Source organism: Sphaerodactylus townsendi, linkage group LG03 (assembly GCF_021028975.2).
Source record: "Sphaerodactylus townsendi isolate TG3544 linkage group LG03, MPM_Stown_v2.3, whole genome shotgun sequence".
NCBI classification, from domain to species: Eukaryota; Metazoa; Chordata; class Lepidosauria; order Squamata; family Sphaerodactylidae; genus Sphaerodactylus; species Sphaerodactylus townsendi.
In genome coordinates, this window is record NC_059427.1 from 149,842,836 (window position 1) to 149,858,677 (window position 15,842).

General features: G+C 46.4%; 2 protein-coding genes across 2 annotated transcripts in view; both read left to right on the top strand.

Annotated features, from left to right (window-relative positions):
- Positions 1-11,661, top strand: part of QARS1 (glutaminyl-tRNA synthetase 1) — a 28,494-nt gene extending 16,833 nt beyond the window's left edge. Inside the window, exon 9 of the mRNA XM_048487486.1 lies at positions 11,570-11,661. Within this exon, the coding sequence (XP_048343443.1) occupies positions 11,570-11,661 (92 nt within the window). The remainder of the gene's footprint in view (positions 1-11,569) is intronic.
- A 762-nt stretch (positions 11,662-12,423) lies between these two features.
- Positions 12,424-15,842, top strand: part of LOC125427920 (polypeptide N-acetylgalactosaminyltransferase 6-like) — a 5,541-nt gene continuing 2,122 nt past the window's right edge. Inside the window, exon 1 of the mRNA XM_048487487.1 lies at positions 12,424-13,007. Within this exon, the coding sequence (XP_048343444.1) occupies positions 12,520-13,007 (488 nt within the window). The 5' untranslated portion in view covers positions 12,424-12,519. The remainder of the gene's footprint in view (positions 13,008-15,842) is intronic.

Below are 15,842 nucleotides of genomic sequence, written 5' to 3' on the forward strand. Positions count from 1 at the left end.
TGCCAGCAGGGCCAATTGGCCATGCTGGCAGGGGCTGATGGGAATTGCAGTCCATAACATCTGGAGTGCCAAAGGTTCGCCACCACTGCCTAGCATTAAAAACTTTAAGCACCGCCGGTACATATTGTTTTCCCTTATTATATTTTTTTGGGTAAATGAATTCCTGTAATGTCATGTTCTTCCAAAGGTTTCTGTAAGATTATTTAAGGTGGTTTTTCCATCTAGAAACTGTTACATCACTACTAGTATTGTCTAATTATAGGAAGACAATCCAGAGTAAAACCCCATATAAGGGCTGCTGGGATACCCTAGCATTAAAAACTTTAAGCGCCGCTGGCAAGGATGTAGGTAAGGGGGGGTTTCTCGGGTCCAAACCCCCCCCCCATTGCATGTCCAAAGCGCCGCCCGCCGTTGGTGGGTTTTTTGTATTTTTAGTGTTTTTTTGGATTTTGGCCTGCAGGGGGCACGGTTTTTAGGCTAGCAGCACCAAACTTTCAGGGAGTGTTTGGGAGACTCTCCTGATGTTACTACCCAGGTTTGGTGAGGTTTTGTTCTGGGGGTCCAAAGTTATGGACTCCCAAAGGGGGTGCCCCATCCCCCATAGTTTCCAAAGGGAGCTAATAGAAGATGGGGGCTATACCTTTGAGGGTCCATAACTTTGACCTCTTGAACCGAACTTCACCAAGCCTGGGTGGTATCCTCAGGAGAGTCTCTTACTGATACCTCACAGGTTTGGTGAAGTTTGGTCCGGGGGTCCAAAGCTATGGACTCTCAAAGGGGATGCCCCCAACCCCCATTGTTTCCAATAGGAGCTAATAGAACATGGGGGCTACACCTTTGAGGGTCCATTACTTTGGACCCCCTGAACCAAACTTCACCAAACCTGTGAGGTATCATCAGGATACCTAAAGATACCCTGAAAGTTTGGTGCTGCGACCTTAATAATTGCAATTTTACAGCAGGTCAAATTTCCCCAGATTCTCCTTTTAAATCCATTCCCTTCGGCATGGATTTAAAGGGAGAATCTGAGGTCCCCAGTTTAAACATTGAAAGTGATGCTGTTTCAGGGTGGGGGATAACCCACCCCAAACAGCATCACTTTCAATGTTGTTTTAACTGGGAACCCCAGATTCTCCCTTTAAGGTGGATTTAAAAGGAGAATTTGGGCTCTCTAGTTTAAACACCATTGAAAGTGATGCTGTTTGGGGGTGGATTCCAGCATCACAGCAGCCACCCTGGGGAGGGGGGGGGGCACAAAAATCAGATTTTGCATCGGGCTCCATTTTCCCTAGCTACACCTCTGCCCAGAGGGGAGGGCAGAAGGGACTGCCAGCTGGGAGCCCAAACTACAGGGCGGGGTGGTGGTATAGGGAGTCTGCTGTCCCCAGCCTCAGAGAGCTGCTTTTATAAGCACCGGGGGGGGGGGTGGCCATGCCCCAGGGGCAGGTGGGGGAGTGGCCCCGTCTACGAAACCCCCCCATAAAAAATCTATACCTATGTCCCTGGCCGCTGGTACATATTGTTTGCCCTTATTATAAAGGAAGCGCATGATAGCCAAGACACTGGCCACGCAAGAATTGAGTTTTTATGTAGAAAACCAAGATTTATAAATCCAGTCTTGCTGACTCGTGATTTAAATCATGATTTAACTGCAGCAACTCCCTGACTATCCATATTTAGTAGCCTTTAGCAGTGTTTCCTTTAAAAAGTCTTGCCTGGTGAACCATGGACTTGTTCACTGAGCTCCAGGGAATGAGACCTACTGTCTGGAACCTCTACCCCACATCCAGACTCTAATTCACTTTCTATTGTCTCCCCCAAGATTTCTGCTTACTGACACCCCCCCCCCCCGCCCAAAACTGGGCATGTCACTTGGCGCACACCACTGTCTCAATGAAAGTGCTGAAGACAGCTGAATGACAGTTAAATAGAGGTGGTGACTCACCATAAGCCCCGCCTCTGAGAAGCCTGAGGCAAGCACACAGCCAGGACAAAGAACATCACACACACGCAAGCATTCCCAAGCCCTCAGAAAGCAAACACACAAGCCCTCCAAAAATGTACACAGTTAAAAATTTGACCTTAAGAATACCCCTCAAAGTAAAGAGGGAGTAAAGAGGACTAGGAATGGGCAATGAGAACAGTGTACCTCCCCCCCCAAAAAAAAATATGAAAGTGTAATATGTTTTAGGAAATTACATAAGTACACAAAACAAGAACTCCTCCCTCGTTTCTGGTTGTGTGAATAGAGCTATACACACAGAGGCACATGTAGGCTGGGGCAGAACTTGCCACTGAGATTGTCTTGTCCCCGTCCCTGTGCATGTATATATGCATGGTGTGTACTTAGAGCAGTGACGGCGAACCTTTTCGAGACCGAGTGCCCAAACCGCAACCCAAAACCCACTTATTTATCGCAAAGATGCCAACACGGCAATTTAACCTGAATGCTGAGGTTTTGAAAAAACGGTTGGCTCCAAGGCATGCGTTACTCAGGAGTAAGCTTGGTGGTAGTCGGTGGCTTTGCTTTGAAGCAACTGTGCACCGCTTTGAACAGGTGGATCACGTCAATAGAGAGCCTTTACTCAGACGGTGTCCTCCCATTGCCAAGCGCAGAGCTTTTCTGTTCTGCGTGTAAAGGATCACGCTTTCGTTCTACCCATGAAAATCTGTAGGGTTTAACAGTGCTTAACAGGGTTACCTACACTGCTTCCAAAAAAACTGTAGGGTCTTAGGGTTTAGTACTATCAATCTCCCGGAAATAATTGCGGTAATTCATTATCGTTGATGAACTCTGTGCACGCGTGCCCACAGAGAGGGCTCTGAGTGCCACCTCTGTCACTTGTGCCATAGGTTCACCACCACTGACTTAGAGCATCTGAAGTGGACTAAGGTGAGTGTTACAAACCTACATGTGCAAAGCTGGGTGTCTCCTGTGTTAGTCCACACATTAAAGAGATGATTACAAGGGACAAGTTAGATTTTTTTCTCCGGATCGTGGCTGGGCAGTAATTGTGGGAAATGCTTTTGTCGGAGCAGTATGGCGCGTTATTTTGTGTGCCTTCGTTGGCTCATTTAGAACCATCCCAACTGAGTTGCTCTGTGTGAACTTGCGTAGAACCCAACGTCTTTCTCTTCATGGACCTGCGTGTTCTGGATTTCTTCAGTTGCTGGTGCTTAAACAGTCTTGTTGCTTTGTATTGCAGGGACTGAATTTCGAGGATTCTTGTATCCTTCCAGCTCTACCACTGTAAGCACAAAGGAGGAAATGAAGCATTCCCAGTTAATATATCAGAAATCTGGGATCTAATGCCTGGCTCTGAATGCCTGCCAACCGCCAAAGTCCTCGCGATGCCAGAGTCTTAAAGAGCTGCAGTGCCACACACAGTACGGTCTGGCAATTCCCAACCCTTTTCGGTTTACATTCATGCTAAATTCTTGACCACTCCTCTTCATATCTCACGGTACCCCTGCCATCCCCCCACCTTCCCCTCCCAGGGTGAAGGGAAGCGGGGGGGGGGGGAGTGCGGGAATTGGTTGCTGACCTTGCGGCAGGCCCTGCCTCCTGGGCCAGCTCGTCCTTGCTGGCGCCGTCGGGAGACACCACAAAAGTGAGGGGGGCCGGTAGTGTTGCCGCGGTTTGCAGTAGGGGTGGGTAGCGTGGTGGCCAAGTTTGCAGATGATACCAAATTATGTAGGGTGGTGAGAACCACAAAGGATTGCGAAGAGCTTCTGCCGACCTTGACAACAGGTGAGCGGCCAAACGCTAAGAAACGGCGAATGCCGTTCAATGTAGCCCAAAGTGATGCAATATAGAAGGTAAAAATCCAAACTTCACATTGCATAATATACACGCGGAAATAGTGCCACTGGGGCCTGCGACCAGGAAAGGGATTTAGGCAATAGAAGATAGTTCCCATGGGAATGGTCAACTCAATGCATCGCAGCCGTGAAAAAGGCAAACTCTATGCTGGGGATCATTAGAAAAGGACTTGATAACAAAACCGCAAGGATTGCGATGCCCTTATATATAGCCGTGCAGCGACTGCATCTGGAGTACTGTGTCCAGTTCTGGTCGCCGCGATCTCAAAAAAAAAGAATATTGAGGAGATAGAAAAAGTGCAGAGAAGGGCAACAAGGATGATTGAGGGACTGGAGCACCTTCCCTATGCGAGGGAGAGGCTGCAGCGTTTGGGACTCTTTAGTTTGGAGAGGAGTAAGGCTGAGGGGGGATACATGATTGAAGTCTACAAAATTATGCATGGGGTAGAAAATGTTGACAGAGAGAAATCTTTTCTCTCTTTCTCACAATACTAGAACCAGGGGGCATACATTGAAAATGCTGGGGGGAAGAATTAGGACTAATAAAAGGAAACACTTCTTCACGCAACGTGTGATTGGTGTTTGGAATATGCTGCTACGGTATGTGGTGATGGCCACTAACCTGGATAGCTTTAAAAGGGGCTGGGACAGATTGATGGAGGAGGAGTCGATTTATGGCTACCAATCTTGATCCTCCTTGATCTGAGATTGCAAATGCCTTAACAGACCAGGTGATCGGGAGCAACAGCCGCAGAAGGCCATTGCGTTCACATCCTACATGTGAGCTCCCAAAGGCACCTGGTGGGCCACTGCGAGTAGCAGAGAGCTGGACTAGATGGACTTTGGTCTGATCCAGCTGGCTTGTTCTTATGTTCTTATGTTCTTACCCGAGGGTACCACGGAACCCTGGTTGGGAATCACTACTTCAAAGGGAATGCTGAGTGATAGGGTGGCATGAATCAGTTCCCTGCTGTGAAATCTGGATCATCTGATCAGGCATTTGCATGTTTGCCCCCAGGGTTGAAAGGATAATGACTCAAGTCTCATCAGTATGTGTCAAGATCTTTTTTTTTTCCAGAAAGGAAGAGAGATGTGAGCAGGCTTCTTACAAGCTGGCATGGTTATTTCCGTGCACGTTACTGCGTCCCATCTTTTTTGCTTTGATTGAAAAAAAAGATCTAGTCCACAAACCCACACACAAGGTTATCCCCCTTGGCCACGTACTACTGTTTCTTATGCCAGAAGAGAAAAAGGACATCCATCCTGTTTGGAATAGGTGGGGTAGGTAATCTCAGTTTATGCAAATGTCAGTTCTGTGGGGATTTAGTGTCATTTATAGAAAGAGCTCTCTGCCAAAGTGACGGAAAAGTCTGATCTGGTTCCGCTTTGCACTGTGCATGTATACTAGCTGGGGTGGGCTTTTGTGTGGGAGGCAAATACTTGTGACCAATCAGTTACTAATTTGAAAAAAAAAAGCTTTCTACTCCAGTTAACTTGAATGTGAACTGCAAACTGTAAAGGAAAAGAAACTTCTGAAAATAGTCTGTCATTTTAAATTTTAAATCAGTCTTTTAATTTTAAATTTAAGGTGACCAGATGGTCACCTTTCCGGCCCAGGACGGCCCGGCAGCCGCAGTGCCTTCTGGGGCGCTTCCCTGTTTCCTGACTGGGGAGCGCCGCCGCAAAAGGCAGTGTGCTGCTGCGGGCCATTGTCCGTAATCGGGACAATGGCATAAGCCCAGCGGGACGGGGGACACCCTACGCAAAAGCGTGAGTGTCCCGCGAAAATCGGGACGGATGGTCACCCTACTTAAATTGTATGCTGGCTGGTGGCACTCCAGTTCAAGATTGAATTTTGCATAACATTTCTGTGAAATTTAACTATACAACAACTGGCTTGGCGTTTCCGTCTCTCCCAAAAGAACGTCCACCTGTGCTGTGCTTTCGCATTCTTAGCGAGTTCCGCAGGGCCTGTAAGACTGAGCTGTTCCGCCGGGCCTTTGGGGAGGCCGGCCGCTGATGGCCCCCTGTAACATCTGTAACACCTGTAACATCAGTGGATCCTGCCGCTCCCCCGCCCCCTCCTTCTGGTCTTTTTAGGGGATTGTTAGTAGGCGCCATCTATTACGTTGATATTAGTATCCTGCGTTTTAATGGGGTGGGGTGATTTTATTTTATATAGAGCCAATTTAATTAATATTTATCGGATTTTAGTCTTTGGTTTATGTGCTCTATTTTGTTTTGTTGTTCACCGCCCTGAGCCCTCCGGGGGAGGGCGGTATATAAGTTTAACCAATAAATAAATAAATAAATTTCTGCTTTTTTAACAGTCTTCTAGCCTTCGTGACTGAATGTGTGAGAGCTCAGTAGAGAGGTAATTTTTGCACATGCAAGAAAAGGATGTAGTTATGAAATGTGATAAAATAAACCGCGCCACACAAGTCTAGAGGTGGAAGGTTGCATCGCAGAATATTCAAATGGACATTTGACAAATGTGTCAAATTCCATGCAAGTAGAAAAACAGCACAGGAAACAAAGGGGATATAGAAACTGCATCTCTGCTGCTCTGGTTTGCCTGGTGCTTTTTATGTGAAGGGACATCAAAACCTCTGCACTGCTGCCTTAGGAGCAGCAGTGGTGTAGTGGTTAAGAACAGGGCACTTTAATCTGGAGAACGGGGTTTGATTCCCCACTTTGCCACTTCAGTTGTGGAGACTTATCTGGGGAGCTAGATTAGCCTGTGCGCTCCCACACATGCCAGCTGGGTGACCCTGGGCTAGTCACAGCTTTTCGGAGCTGTCTCAGCCCCACGGCACCTCTCAGGGTGTTTGTTGTGAGGGGGGAAGGGCAAGGAGATTGTCAGCCCCTTTGAGTCTCCTTACAGGAGAGAAAAGGGAGAAGGGAATAAATCCAAACTCCTCCTCCTCCTCCTCTTCTTCCTCTTCTTCTCCTTCATTTGCCTGCATAGGCTGTGGCTGGATTATTCTTTTTATTGGTCAGAACTGGTTCAGTCATGGTCCCCAACCCTTATCAGCCTGTGGACAACAGTGAAATTCTGAAACGCTGGCATTGACATAGCCACAAAATAGCTGCCTCAGGAGGCAGAGCCAGACCTAAAATGACTGCTGCAGCTTTTTTTTTTAATAGCAAGCAGAATCTACAGAATTTTAGGGGATGGCCTGGTAAGCAATGAAGCAGTTCCTCTGAGCATGCATAAACGGCAGTTCCCTGACTAGGTTATCACTTAGCTCCCCTAGTCAGGCTTGAGTCTCAACATCTATTTTTTTTAATTAGAAGAAGAGTTGGATTTATATCCCCCCTTTCTCTCCTATAGGAGACTCAAAGGGGCTGACAATCTCCTTTCCCTTCCCCCCTCGCAACAAACACCCTGTGAGGTAGGTGGGGCTGAGAGAGCTCCGAGAAGCTGTGACTAGCCCAAGGTCACCCAGCTGGCATGTGTGGGAGTGTACAGGCTAATCTGAATTCCCCAGATAAGCCTCCACAGCTCAAGTGGCAGAGCGGGGAATCAAACCTGGTTCCTCCAGATTAGAGTACACCTGCTCTTAACCACTGCACCACTGCTGCTCCTTTTTAAACTCTTATGAGTAATTAACAGGCTATGCCAGATTACTCCTCTCCCTGGAAAAAGAGAGATGATTTGGGGTGCTGTTCCAAGCACGCCCTGTGTATGAGGAGTTTGCCAACACCAAATGTGTCATAGTCTGTCTCAGAGAAAGATGTCAGTACAGCTGTATATTCCTCGCCACAGAACTCAACACACCAGACCTTCTTTGTACAATGCTCCGCCTGGGTCCTGGTACATACGTAGCCCTGCTCCCCCCTCTCCATTTAAAAGTTTGAAAGTAAAGATACATTTTGGCATAAATCCTCTTGTATCAACGCCGCATGTTAAAATAATGCACAAAATAATGGTTTTGAAAAAGGCAGCATGTGGTAATGAATGAGAATTCTCAGGACTATATTCTAATGCAGTGATTCCCAACTAGGGTTCCATGGTACCCTGGGGTGCCATGACAATGCTACCGCCTGCCCCCCCCCCCCGACACCAGAATCAAATGGATTTTGAAAGGGGGGGGGGTTGGAAGCCTCATGGGCTCCCTTTAAACAACACTGAAAAACAACATTGTTTTATTTGCCTAAATTCGGCGTGGATTGGGGGGGGGTAGATTTAAAGGGAGCTCTCCCTTTAAATCCCCCCAATCCACGCCGAATTTAGGCAAACAAATAACACAGCTGTCAACGCAGTTTCCCCTCCCCTCCCCCTGCTTGCCACTCCCCCCACCTACAGGCCAAAAATGGGAAAAACCCTAAAAAATGCCCCCCAAAATCAAACGATCCTCAAAGGTACACTGAGAGATGAAGAGTGAGGTCAAGGGTACCACAAGGTTGAAAAGGTTGGGAAACACTGTTCTAATGCGTAAGCATATAATTTCCTTGACTGCTATACCTCAACTGACCGTACTAACATCTTTTTCTGAGACAGAGTATAGCACGTTTGAAGCTAAGTAGATGATATTCCATGCAATGTCACGACTCAAAGTCTTTAACTAGAACAGGGGTAGGGAACCTGCGGCTCGAGAGCCGCATGCGGCTCTTCTGCCCTTGCACTGTGGCTCCACGAGCTGAGCCGCCGGCCCCATCCTTGTTCGCCCTGCAGGCAGCAGGGCGGGCGCACCAACTGTCCATGGTTGGCTGGGCCGCACCGCGGGCTTCCCCTCTCGCCCGCCCCGTTGGAGTGGGGCGGGCGCTTTCCCGGCGGCCAGCAAGGCCGAGCCGCTGGCTTCATCCTTGCGCTTCTCAGAATGAGCGGAGTAAAAGGTAAAAAACCCCCCTATATATATAGTGTTATCTTTATTTTAAATGTCAAAAATTATTTGCAGCTCCAAATGTTTTCTTTTCCCGTGGAAAACGGGTCCAAATGGCTCTTTGAGTGTTAAAGGTTCCCTACCCCTGAACTAGAACTTTGGGGATCCACATATCACCTTGTTTACAGTGAAGACCGCCGAGTGACCTTGCAATTCGTCATTGATCCTAACCTTCGTGAGCATAAAATGTATGCTATCCAGAGTTCCTCGGAGAAAGGGCAGGATAAAAATATTGATTGTCCTACCCTTCCTTCACAGAACTCACTTCAGTGTACATCATTCTCCCTTGCTCCATTTTACCTTCACACCAGCCCTGCAAAGTAGGCCAGATGGAAAGAGTGTGACTGTCCCAAGATCACCCAAGATCACCCAGTGAGCTTTGTGTCTCCCAGAACCCAGTCCAATAAAAGCTAGCTGTGATGGATAGACAGACAGACATAAATGTAGATCTGATAAATGTGTTCCCAGCTGGCTTATTCCCATGTGTAAATATCTCTGGAGGAAACAAAGTGACGGTGTGTGCTCTCCTACCCCCTTTCCTGTGGCTTAGGAACTCTTTCAACACTGCCATTCCCCATCCTAGGACTAAAGCCATACCTGTATTAAAGCAGATGAATTGTTTTCTCAGTAATCCTTTGGTGACTGACATGGTGACATCAGTCTTCCCAAGGTAACTCTCATATTCCAGAAGGCGCCTTTGAAAGCAGAGTTGGAAATGTTGCCCTTCTGCCAAGTTGACAGCACATCTATCCTTTGTTAAAGTGAGACTGTGTAGTTTGCTGGGTTGGAAGGGAGTATGGATCTGTCTGTGTCCGTCTTTGGAAAAATATAACAGCGCCACGATCCCACGCACAGCCTGATTCTGCACTCGGCTTATTCAGAAACTCCTCAGAGCTCTGTGCTCCCAAGTTAAGGGTTGCACCCAGGCTCAGTTTTCATCTCACTCAGGTCATTTCTGCCAGCAGAACACAATTTTTCTGCTTTTGTCCCCTGCAGCTCATTTTTTAAAATAATCTTTTATTTTGTCCTAGATTAAAGATAGACTGAGAGATCACGAACGACAGTTTTTCTATTCAACAAAAATTCCAGTCTGTTCTCCCCGAGCCTTAGGCATTTTAGGTATGGAGCTGTAGCCAATTACCTTACATCTACCTTATCTGTTGATCAGCATCGAGCGTTCATGTTAGCCCGCTTCAATAGTTTTCCCTCAGCCTCAACCAAAGGAAGGTACCATCAAATTCCAAAACAACAAAAATATTGTCGCTGCGGTTCTCTTGATTCTCTGATTCGTGTCCTTTTAGAATGCAAAATAAATGCAGATGTGCACTTTAGATTAATCAGTCCTTTGCTGGTGGCAAGAAAAATTCAAACTCTACTATCGCCATGCGTTTTCTTCTAGGAGACTATAATGCTGATGTAACATATACGGTAGCTCTATTTCTGACGACCATTTTAAATTGCTAATTTCACCTTTTTTGATTATTATTGTTAATTGTTTTATCTATTTCTCACAAGCAATTTATATACATATTTTAACTTGTTTTTATATGTATGAACTTGTATCTTTTTAATATTTATGCCAATAAAGGCGTGATTAGATTGGATTGGATTCTTGACTACCAAGCAGAGTCTACAGGCAAGATAGACACCTTCTCTACTCTGATGTTACTCTGCCATTCAGTTCCTCTTTTTAATTAATGTCAGTATTTGGCAGTGGCATAGTGCCGATGGGGCCAGAGGGTGTGACGCCCCGGGCACACTGGAGTGGCGGGGGCATTCCAGGGTGGGTGGGGATGCATGTGCCCTGGGCGCAGTTTCCCTTTGCTCCGCCCCTGGTATTTGGTCATAACATTGTGAAGAGAAAAATGCAAAGGACTGACCTGCCTCAAATTACAGTACATTTGATCTCTCTCTTCCTTCGTTTCAGAGGGAATTAGGGTTGCCAGCCCCCACTATGGTGGGAGTTGTCAGCTGGCACTAGACTTGGAGATTCGTGTGTACCAAATCCCTGATTCAAGCCGAATCTGGGTGTATTCAGGCATATTTGGGCCAAAATCAGCCAAATATGTCCTGCCCAAATATGAACGAATCCAAATGAAAGGCTTTCAGGCTTTTTTGGTCTTTTTTGGTCTTTTGCGTTTTGGCCTGCAGGGGGCGCATTTTTAAAGCTAGCGGCATCACAATATCAGAGCAGAGAATCTTGGGCAATTTCATGGGATGCCTGTCAGGGGTGCATGTTTAAAGCTAGTGGCACCAAAACATCAGGGTCTCATCTGGAGACTGTCCTGATGATGTCACCCACATTTGGTGAGATTTGGTTCAGGGAGCAAAAGTTATGGACCCCCAAAGTGGGTGCCCCCATCCCGATTGTTTCCAATGGGAGATAACAGGAGATGGGATTACCCCTTTGAAGGTCCATAACATTGGACCCCCTAAACCAAACTTCACCAAACTTGGGTGGTATCATCAGGACAGTCTCCGGATGAGACCCTGACATTTTGGTGCCACTTCTGGAGAAAATCTGAGAGTCATGTCACATCTCTCCAGGAATCACCAGAAAGTCTTATGATAGAGTTTTCAGCAATTTACTAAGTGATGTGACATCACTTCTAGTTTTCCTGGAAGTGACATCAGTGCATACACAATGCTGGCATCCCCTATTTATTTATTTATTTATTTATTGTATTTGTATACCGCCCTCCCCGAAGGCTCAGGGCGGTTTCCAACAAAATAAAAAGTTAAAACATCATATATATAAATTAATTAAAATACATAAAATATTAGACTAAAGATGGCTTCAGCTATTCTAATTTCCCCTTTGGCGAACCCCCGGGAGGCCAGCTGTTTGCTTTTTCTTGCAGTTGTTATCACCCGGCTGGCCAAATGCCTGGCGGAACAGGTCCCTTTTTACAGGCCCTCCGGAAACTTTGCGCAACTCGCGCAGGGCCTCTAATCTCAAATTCTGGAAGCCTGTTCCATCTGTAGGGGCCAGAGCCGTGAAAAGCCCTGGGTCTCCTGTAGGCGCCAGCCAGATCGCTTCTTCTTTGGGGCCAGGGATCACCAATAGTAGGTCCGCCTCCGATGAACTGAGAGGGCCCCAGCGCGATATAGGGAGAGACGGTGTCTCTAGATATGCAGGGCCAAAGCCGCGAATGGCTTTAAAGGTCAAAACCAAAACTTTAAACATGACCCGGTACTCGATCGGCAGCCAGTGCAGTTGGTATAGGACCGGAGTAATCCGGTCCCTTGCTGTTGCTCCGGAAAGGAGTCTGGCTGCCGCATTCTGTACGAGTTTCAGTTTCCGGATCATGGCCAAAGGTAAGCCCGCGTAGAGCGAGTTACAGTAGTCCAATCTAGAGGTGACCGTGACATGGATCACAGTGGCCAGATCAGAACTATGTCCCCCTGCTCCTGATCTCCTGCCAAACGTCAAGCACAGCTTAGCAACTCTACTGGGAATGGAATTAGTGAAGAAGCACATATTGATCTCTTGCAGTGGTTCTCAACCTGGGGGCCCCACCCCTTTGGGGGTCGAACGACCCTTTCACAGGCGTCGCCTAAGATGATAAAAAAACACATATTTCCAATGGTCTTAGGAACCGAGACACAAATAATGTTATTTGTATTAAAGGGAACTGTATTAAAGGGTTGCGGCATTAGGAAGGTTGAGAACCACTGATCTATTGAGACTTATCAGCTTTCTTGTGTGCTTCCTCAGGTTTGAAAGAAGATGGTAAGATTCCACAGATTAGCCAAAACCTTGAACAGTGTGCATCTTTGATACGGAAGCAGTTGCTGAACATCACTCGCCATGAGGCTGCTCCGAAGACACTACGGCCCACTGAAGCTGGCCTTGGTGGGCGTCGTCTTCATGATTTTTCTCTTCATTATGCAAAGGGACGTGGGCAGTGGGGAGCACAGGGAAGAGCCCTGGCTAAAAAACATTGTGGACAGGAAAGATCAAATGATTGACATGATGATGGGAGCCGTCAACAACATCCGCGATTCTATGCCAAAGCTGCAGATCCGGGCTCCAGTTCAGCAAGAGGCACCAGCACAGAGCAGCAAATCTTGCCTGCCAGGCTACTACACACCGGCAGAACTGAAACCCCTCATGGAGCGTCCACCTCAGGACCCCAATAGTCCAGGGGCTGACGGCAAACCTTTCAAGAAAGATCAATGGAATCCAGAAGAGACCAAGGAGAAAGAGCGTGGTTATGAGAAGCATTGCTTCAATGCCTTTGCTAGTGACCGGATCTCTCTCCAGAGGCCCCTGGGACCAGACACGAGGCCCCCTGAGTAAGTTTTGCCTCCTTTCCAAATTCTTTGGGAAACTCTGGGTTCTTATTTATTTATTTTTATTTATTTATTTATTTTTTGGATTTTTATACCGCCCCATCCCCAAAGGGCTCTGGGCGGTGTACAACACAAAAGAACAACATAATCAATTAAAACATTTAAAAGCAGCGAAAACCGTAAAACATGTCTAATAAATATAATAAGTTATAATAAAATAAATAGCGTTCAACAATCTATTACTATAACTCCCACCCCTCCCCCAAAAGGGGGGAGCAGTGGCATCCGACGTTCCAATACTAGAAATTCCCTCCCCCTCCAAAAGGGAGGAATGGCGAGTCTAGGATGACAGTTGGCTCAGATATCAGGGCCAAAGAAGGAGGGGGGCACCTTCAATGGCTGGTTCCTCCAAAGGCCCGGCGGAACAACTCCGTCTTACAGGCCCTGCGGAACTCAGCTAGGTCCATTATAAAAAGACTTTAATTTTCATTAATTACAGAAACAGTAGAAGGAGGAGGAACCCCAGCTTTTAGCTTGATTACAGTTCTGGGCTGTGAGAGAGCCAACGTAATTTTACATATAATGTTTTATGAAATCTTTAAACTTTCAACAGATTTTACAAATTTTTAACATGCATAAAGTGTAATCTGATCATGGAAACAACAATAAATTGTTTTCACTGTTATTAATTTCCAAAATCCTACTATAAAATTAAGATGATTATCTAGTCACTTTTTTCCTTAACACAATTCGCTTATGTTAAAACCTAAGCAAATTATTTAGAAAATACTATGATAAATACTAATTATCCTTTGCCAGCTCACATAAAATGGGCATGACCAGGTTGGAAAGTCATCATCTGTAGCGACCACCTGTGTGGCGAGGAAGACCTTAACTAGTTCCCTACATGTTTGGATTTTTATTAGGTGCACCTGTGTAGCATGAAGATGCAGTCTCCTGTTCCTTACCAAAAAGATTATCTTAGGTCTTCTGATCAAAATGGAATTTGATTGAGTCACTGCTGTACACAGAAGCTCCATTTTTGTCTGTCACAACTAATAGCTGTTGACAGATCTATCCTCTTTGTATTTTTCTAATTAATGCCTTTTAAGCTATTGATATTGACAATGCCCAAGTGGAATGTTTGTTCTGCCAGAGTCAAGCCCCCGCATGTTAAAGAATCCTTGTCCCAGGGAAAAAGGATAAAAATGGGGTCATGTTGTTGCGCCATTACAGCTTAGTTTTGTCATTTGAAGTTCATTTGACTAGGGCTGATTTTGCACTTTCAAAATTCCCCGTGTATATCCAGGAGCGTAGCTGCTGCGGGGCTTCTCACCCTGCTTGTGGTTCCCCACAACTTCCCAGCTCTTCCTTCACTCCAGTCATGGGTGCTGCAGGAAACCCTGAGAGATTCCCCACAAGCCCAGGGCTTTCCCTTAAGCACAGCTTAAGCACCGCAAGCTCTAGTACAGGGGTCCCCAAACTTTTAAACAGGGGGCCAGTTCACTGTCCCTCAGACTGTTGGAGGGCCGGACTAAAAAAAACTATGAACAAATTCCTATGCACAAATGATTGTAAAATGTTTGATTTCACCTTTCAGCCTTTCTGGTCATGGCTCCATTTTTAGAACAGCGGCCAAAGTATGTCAAGTACAGGGTGGGCTCCAAACATTATATAGAGGCTGTAGAATACTCTTCCTGGGTAAAATAAAAAAAAAAAAAAAGCAGAAGCTTTCCTAATGAAGCATTCCGATCTTAACCCAGGATCAGGTATCTTCCTGGGTTCTTCTCTCCCTAGCAGCTACAGCGAAAGATTCGCTAGCCTGGCACATAAATGGGAGTGAGGGGCGGAACAGAAAGCCTGAGAGCAGCCATATGGAGTAGCCGAGGAGGAAGGGCTGGAGCAGGAGTTGCCAAGCACGTGTAAGGTCTTTCCCAAACTCTGGAGCCTGTGGGAAATTCATGGAGATTTGGGGGTGCCATCATGTAATTGCAATCAACAGCTGTTGGGGCCGGTTCCTCCTCTCCCTTGAGCCCCCACTACACATGAATGGAGCCATCGCCGCCATGCCTGGCGGGCCGGATAAATGCCTTCAGGGGGCCACATTTGGCCCCCAGGCCGTAGTTTGGGGACCCCTGCTCTAGTACAACCATTCAAGGTAGGACATATGTTGCAAGCAGGCAGCAAACAAAACACATCACGCTTGACACTTGCATTTTTGGCTTAAAACAAGCCTTCTTCAGTAATTGTCGTACACTTATTCTAGCCGTCTTAGGGATTAGTACATCTTTTTTGTTTTGTTTTTTTGTATAAGAGCTCTTACATCCCGTGGCTTCTACTAATTTTATATACTAATTTTAATATGACCTTGTTAATGTGCTGTCTTAGACACCCAATTCATATTTTGTGTAAATATTTTGTATACATTCTGTGGGGTTATTAGCATATGATAATATTGCAAGTGCGTGTCCTTTCTAAATTGGAGGGGCTTCTGTTTCATGTATTTGCCCATCAAGAAACACCTATACATGTGTGAACCCCCAGCATGTTGCTGAAGGTGCACATTTCACACTTGGTTGGTGCATGACATTGTCAAGGTCTCACTATAAGAACATAAGAACTAGCCTGCTGGATCAGACCAGAGTCCATCTAGTCCAGCATTCTGCTACTCGCAGTGGCCCACCAGGTGCCTTTGGGAGCTCACATGCAGGAGGTGAAAGCAATGGCCTTCTGCTGCTGCTGCTGCTCCTGAGCACCTGGTCTGCTAAGGCATTTGCAATCTGAGATCAAGGAGGATCAAGATTGGTAGCCATAAATCGACTTCTCCTCCATAAATCT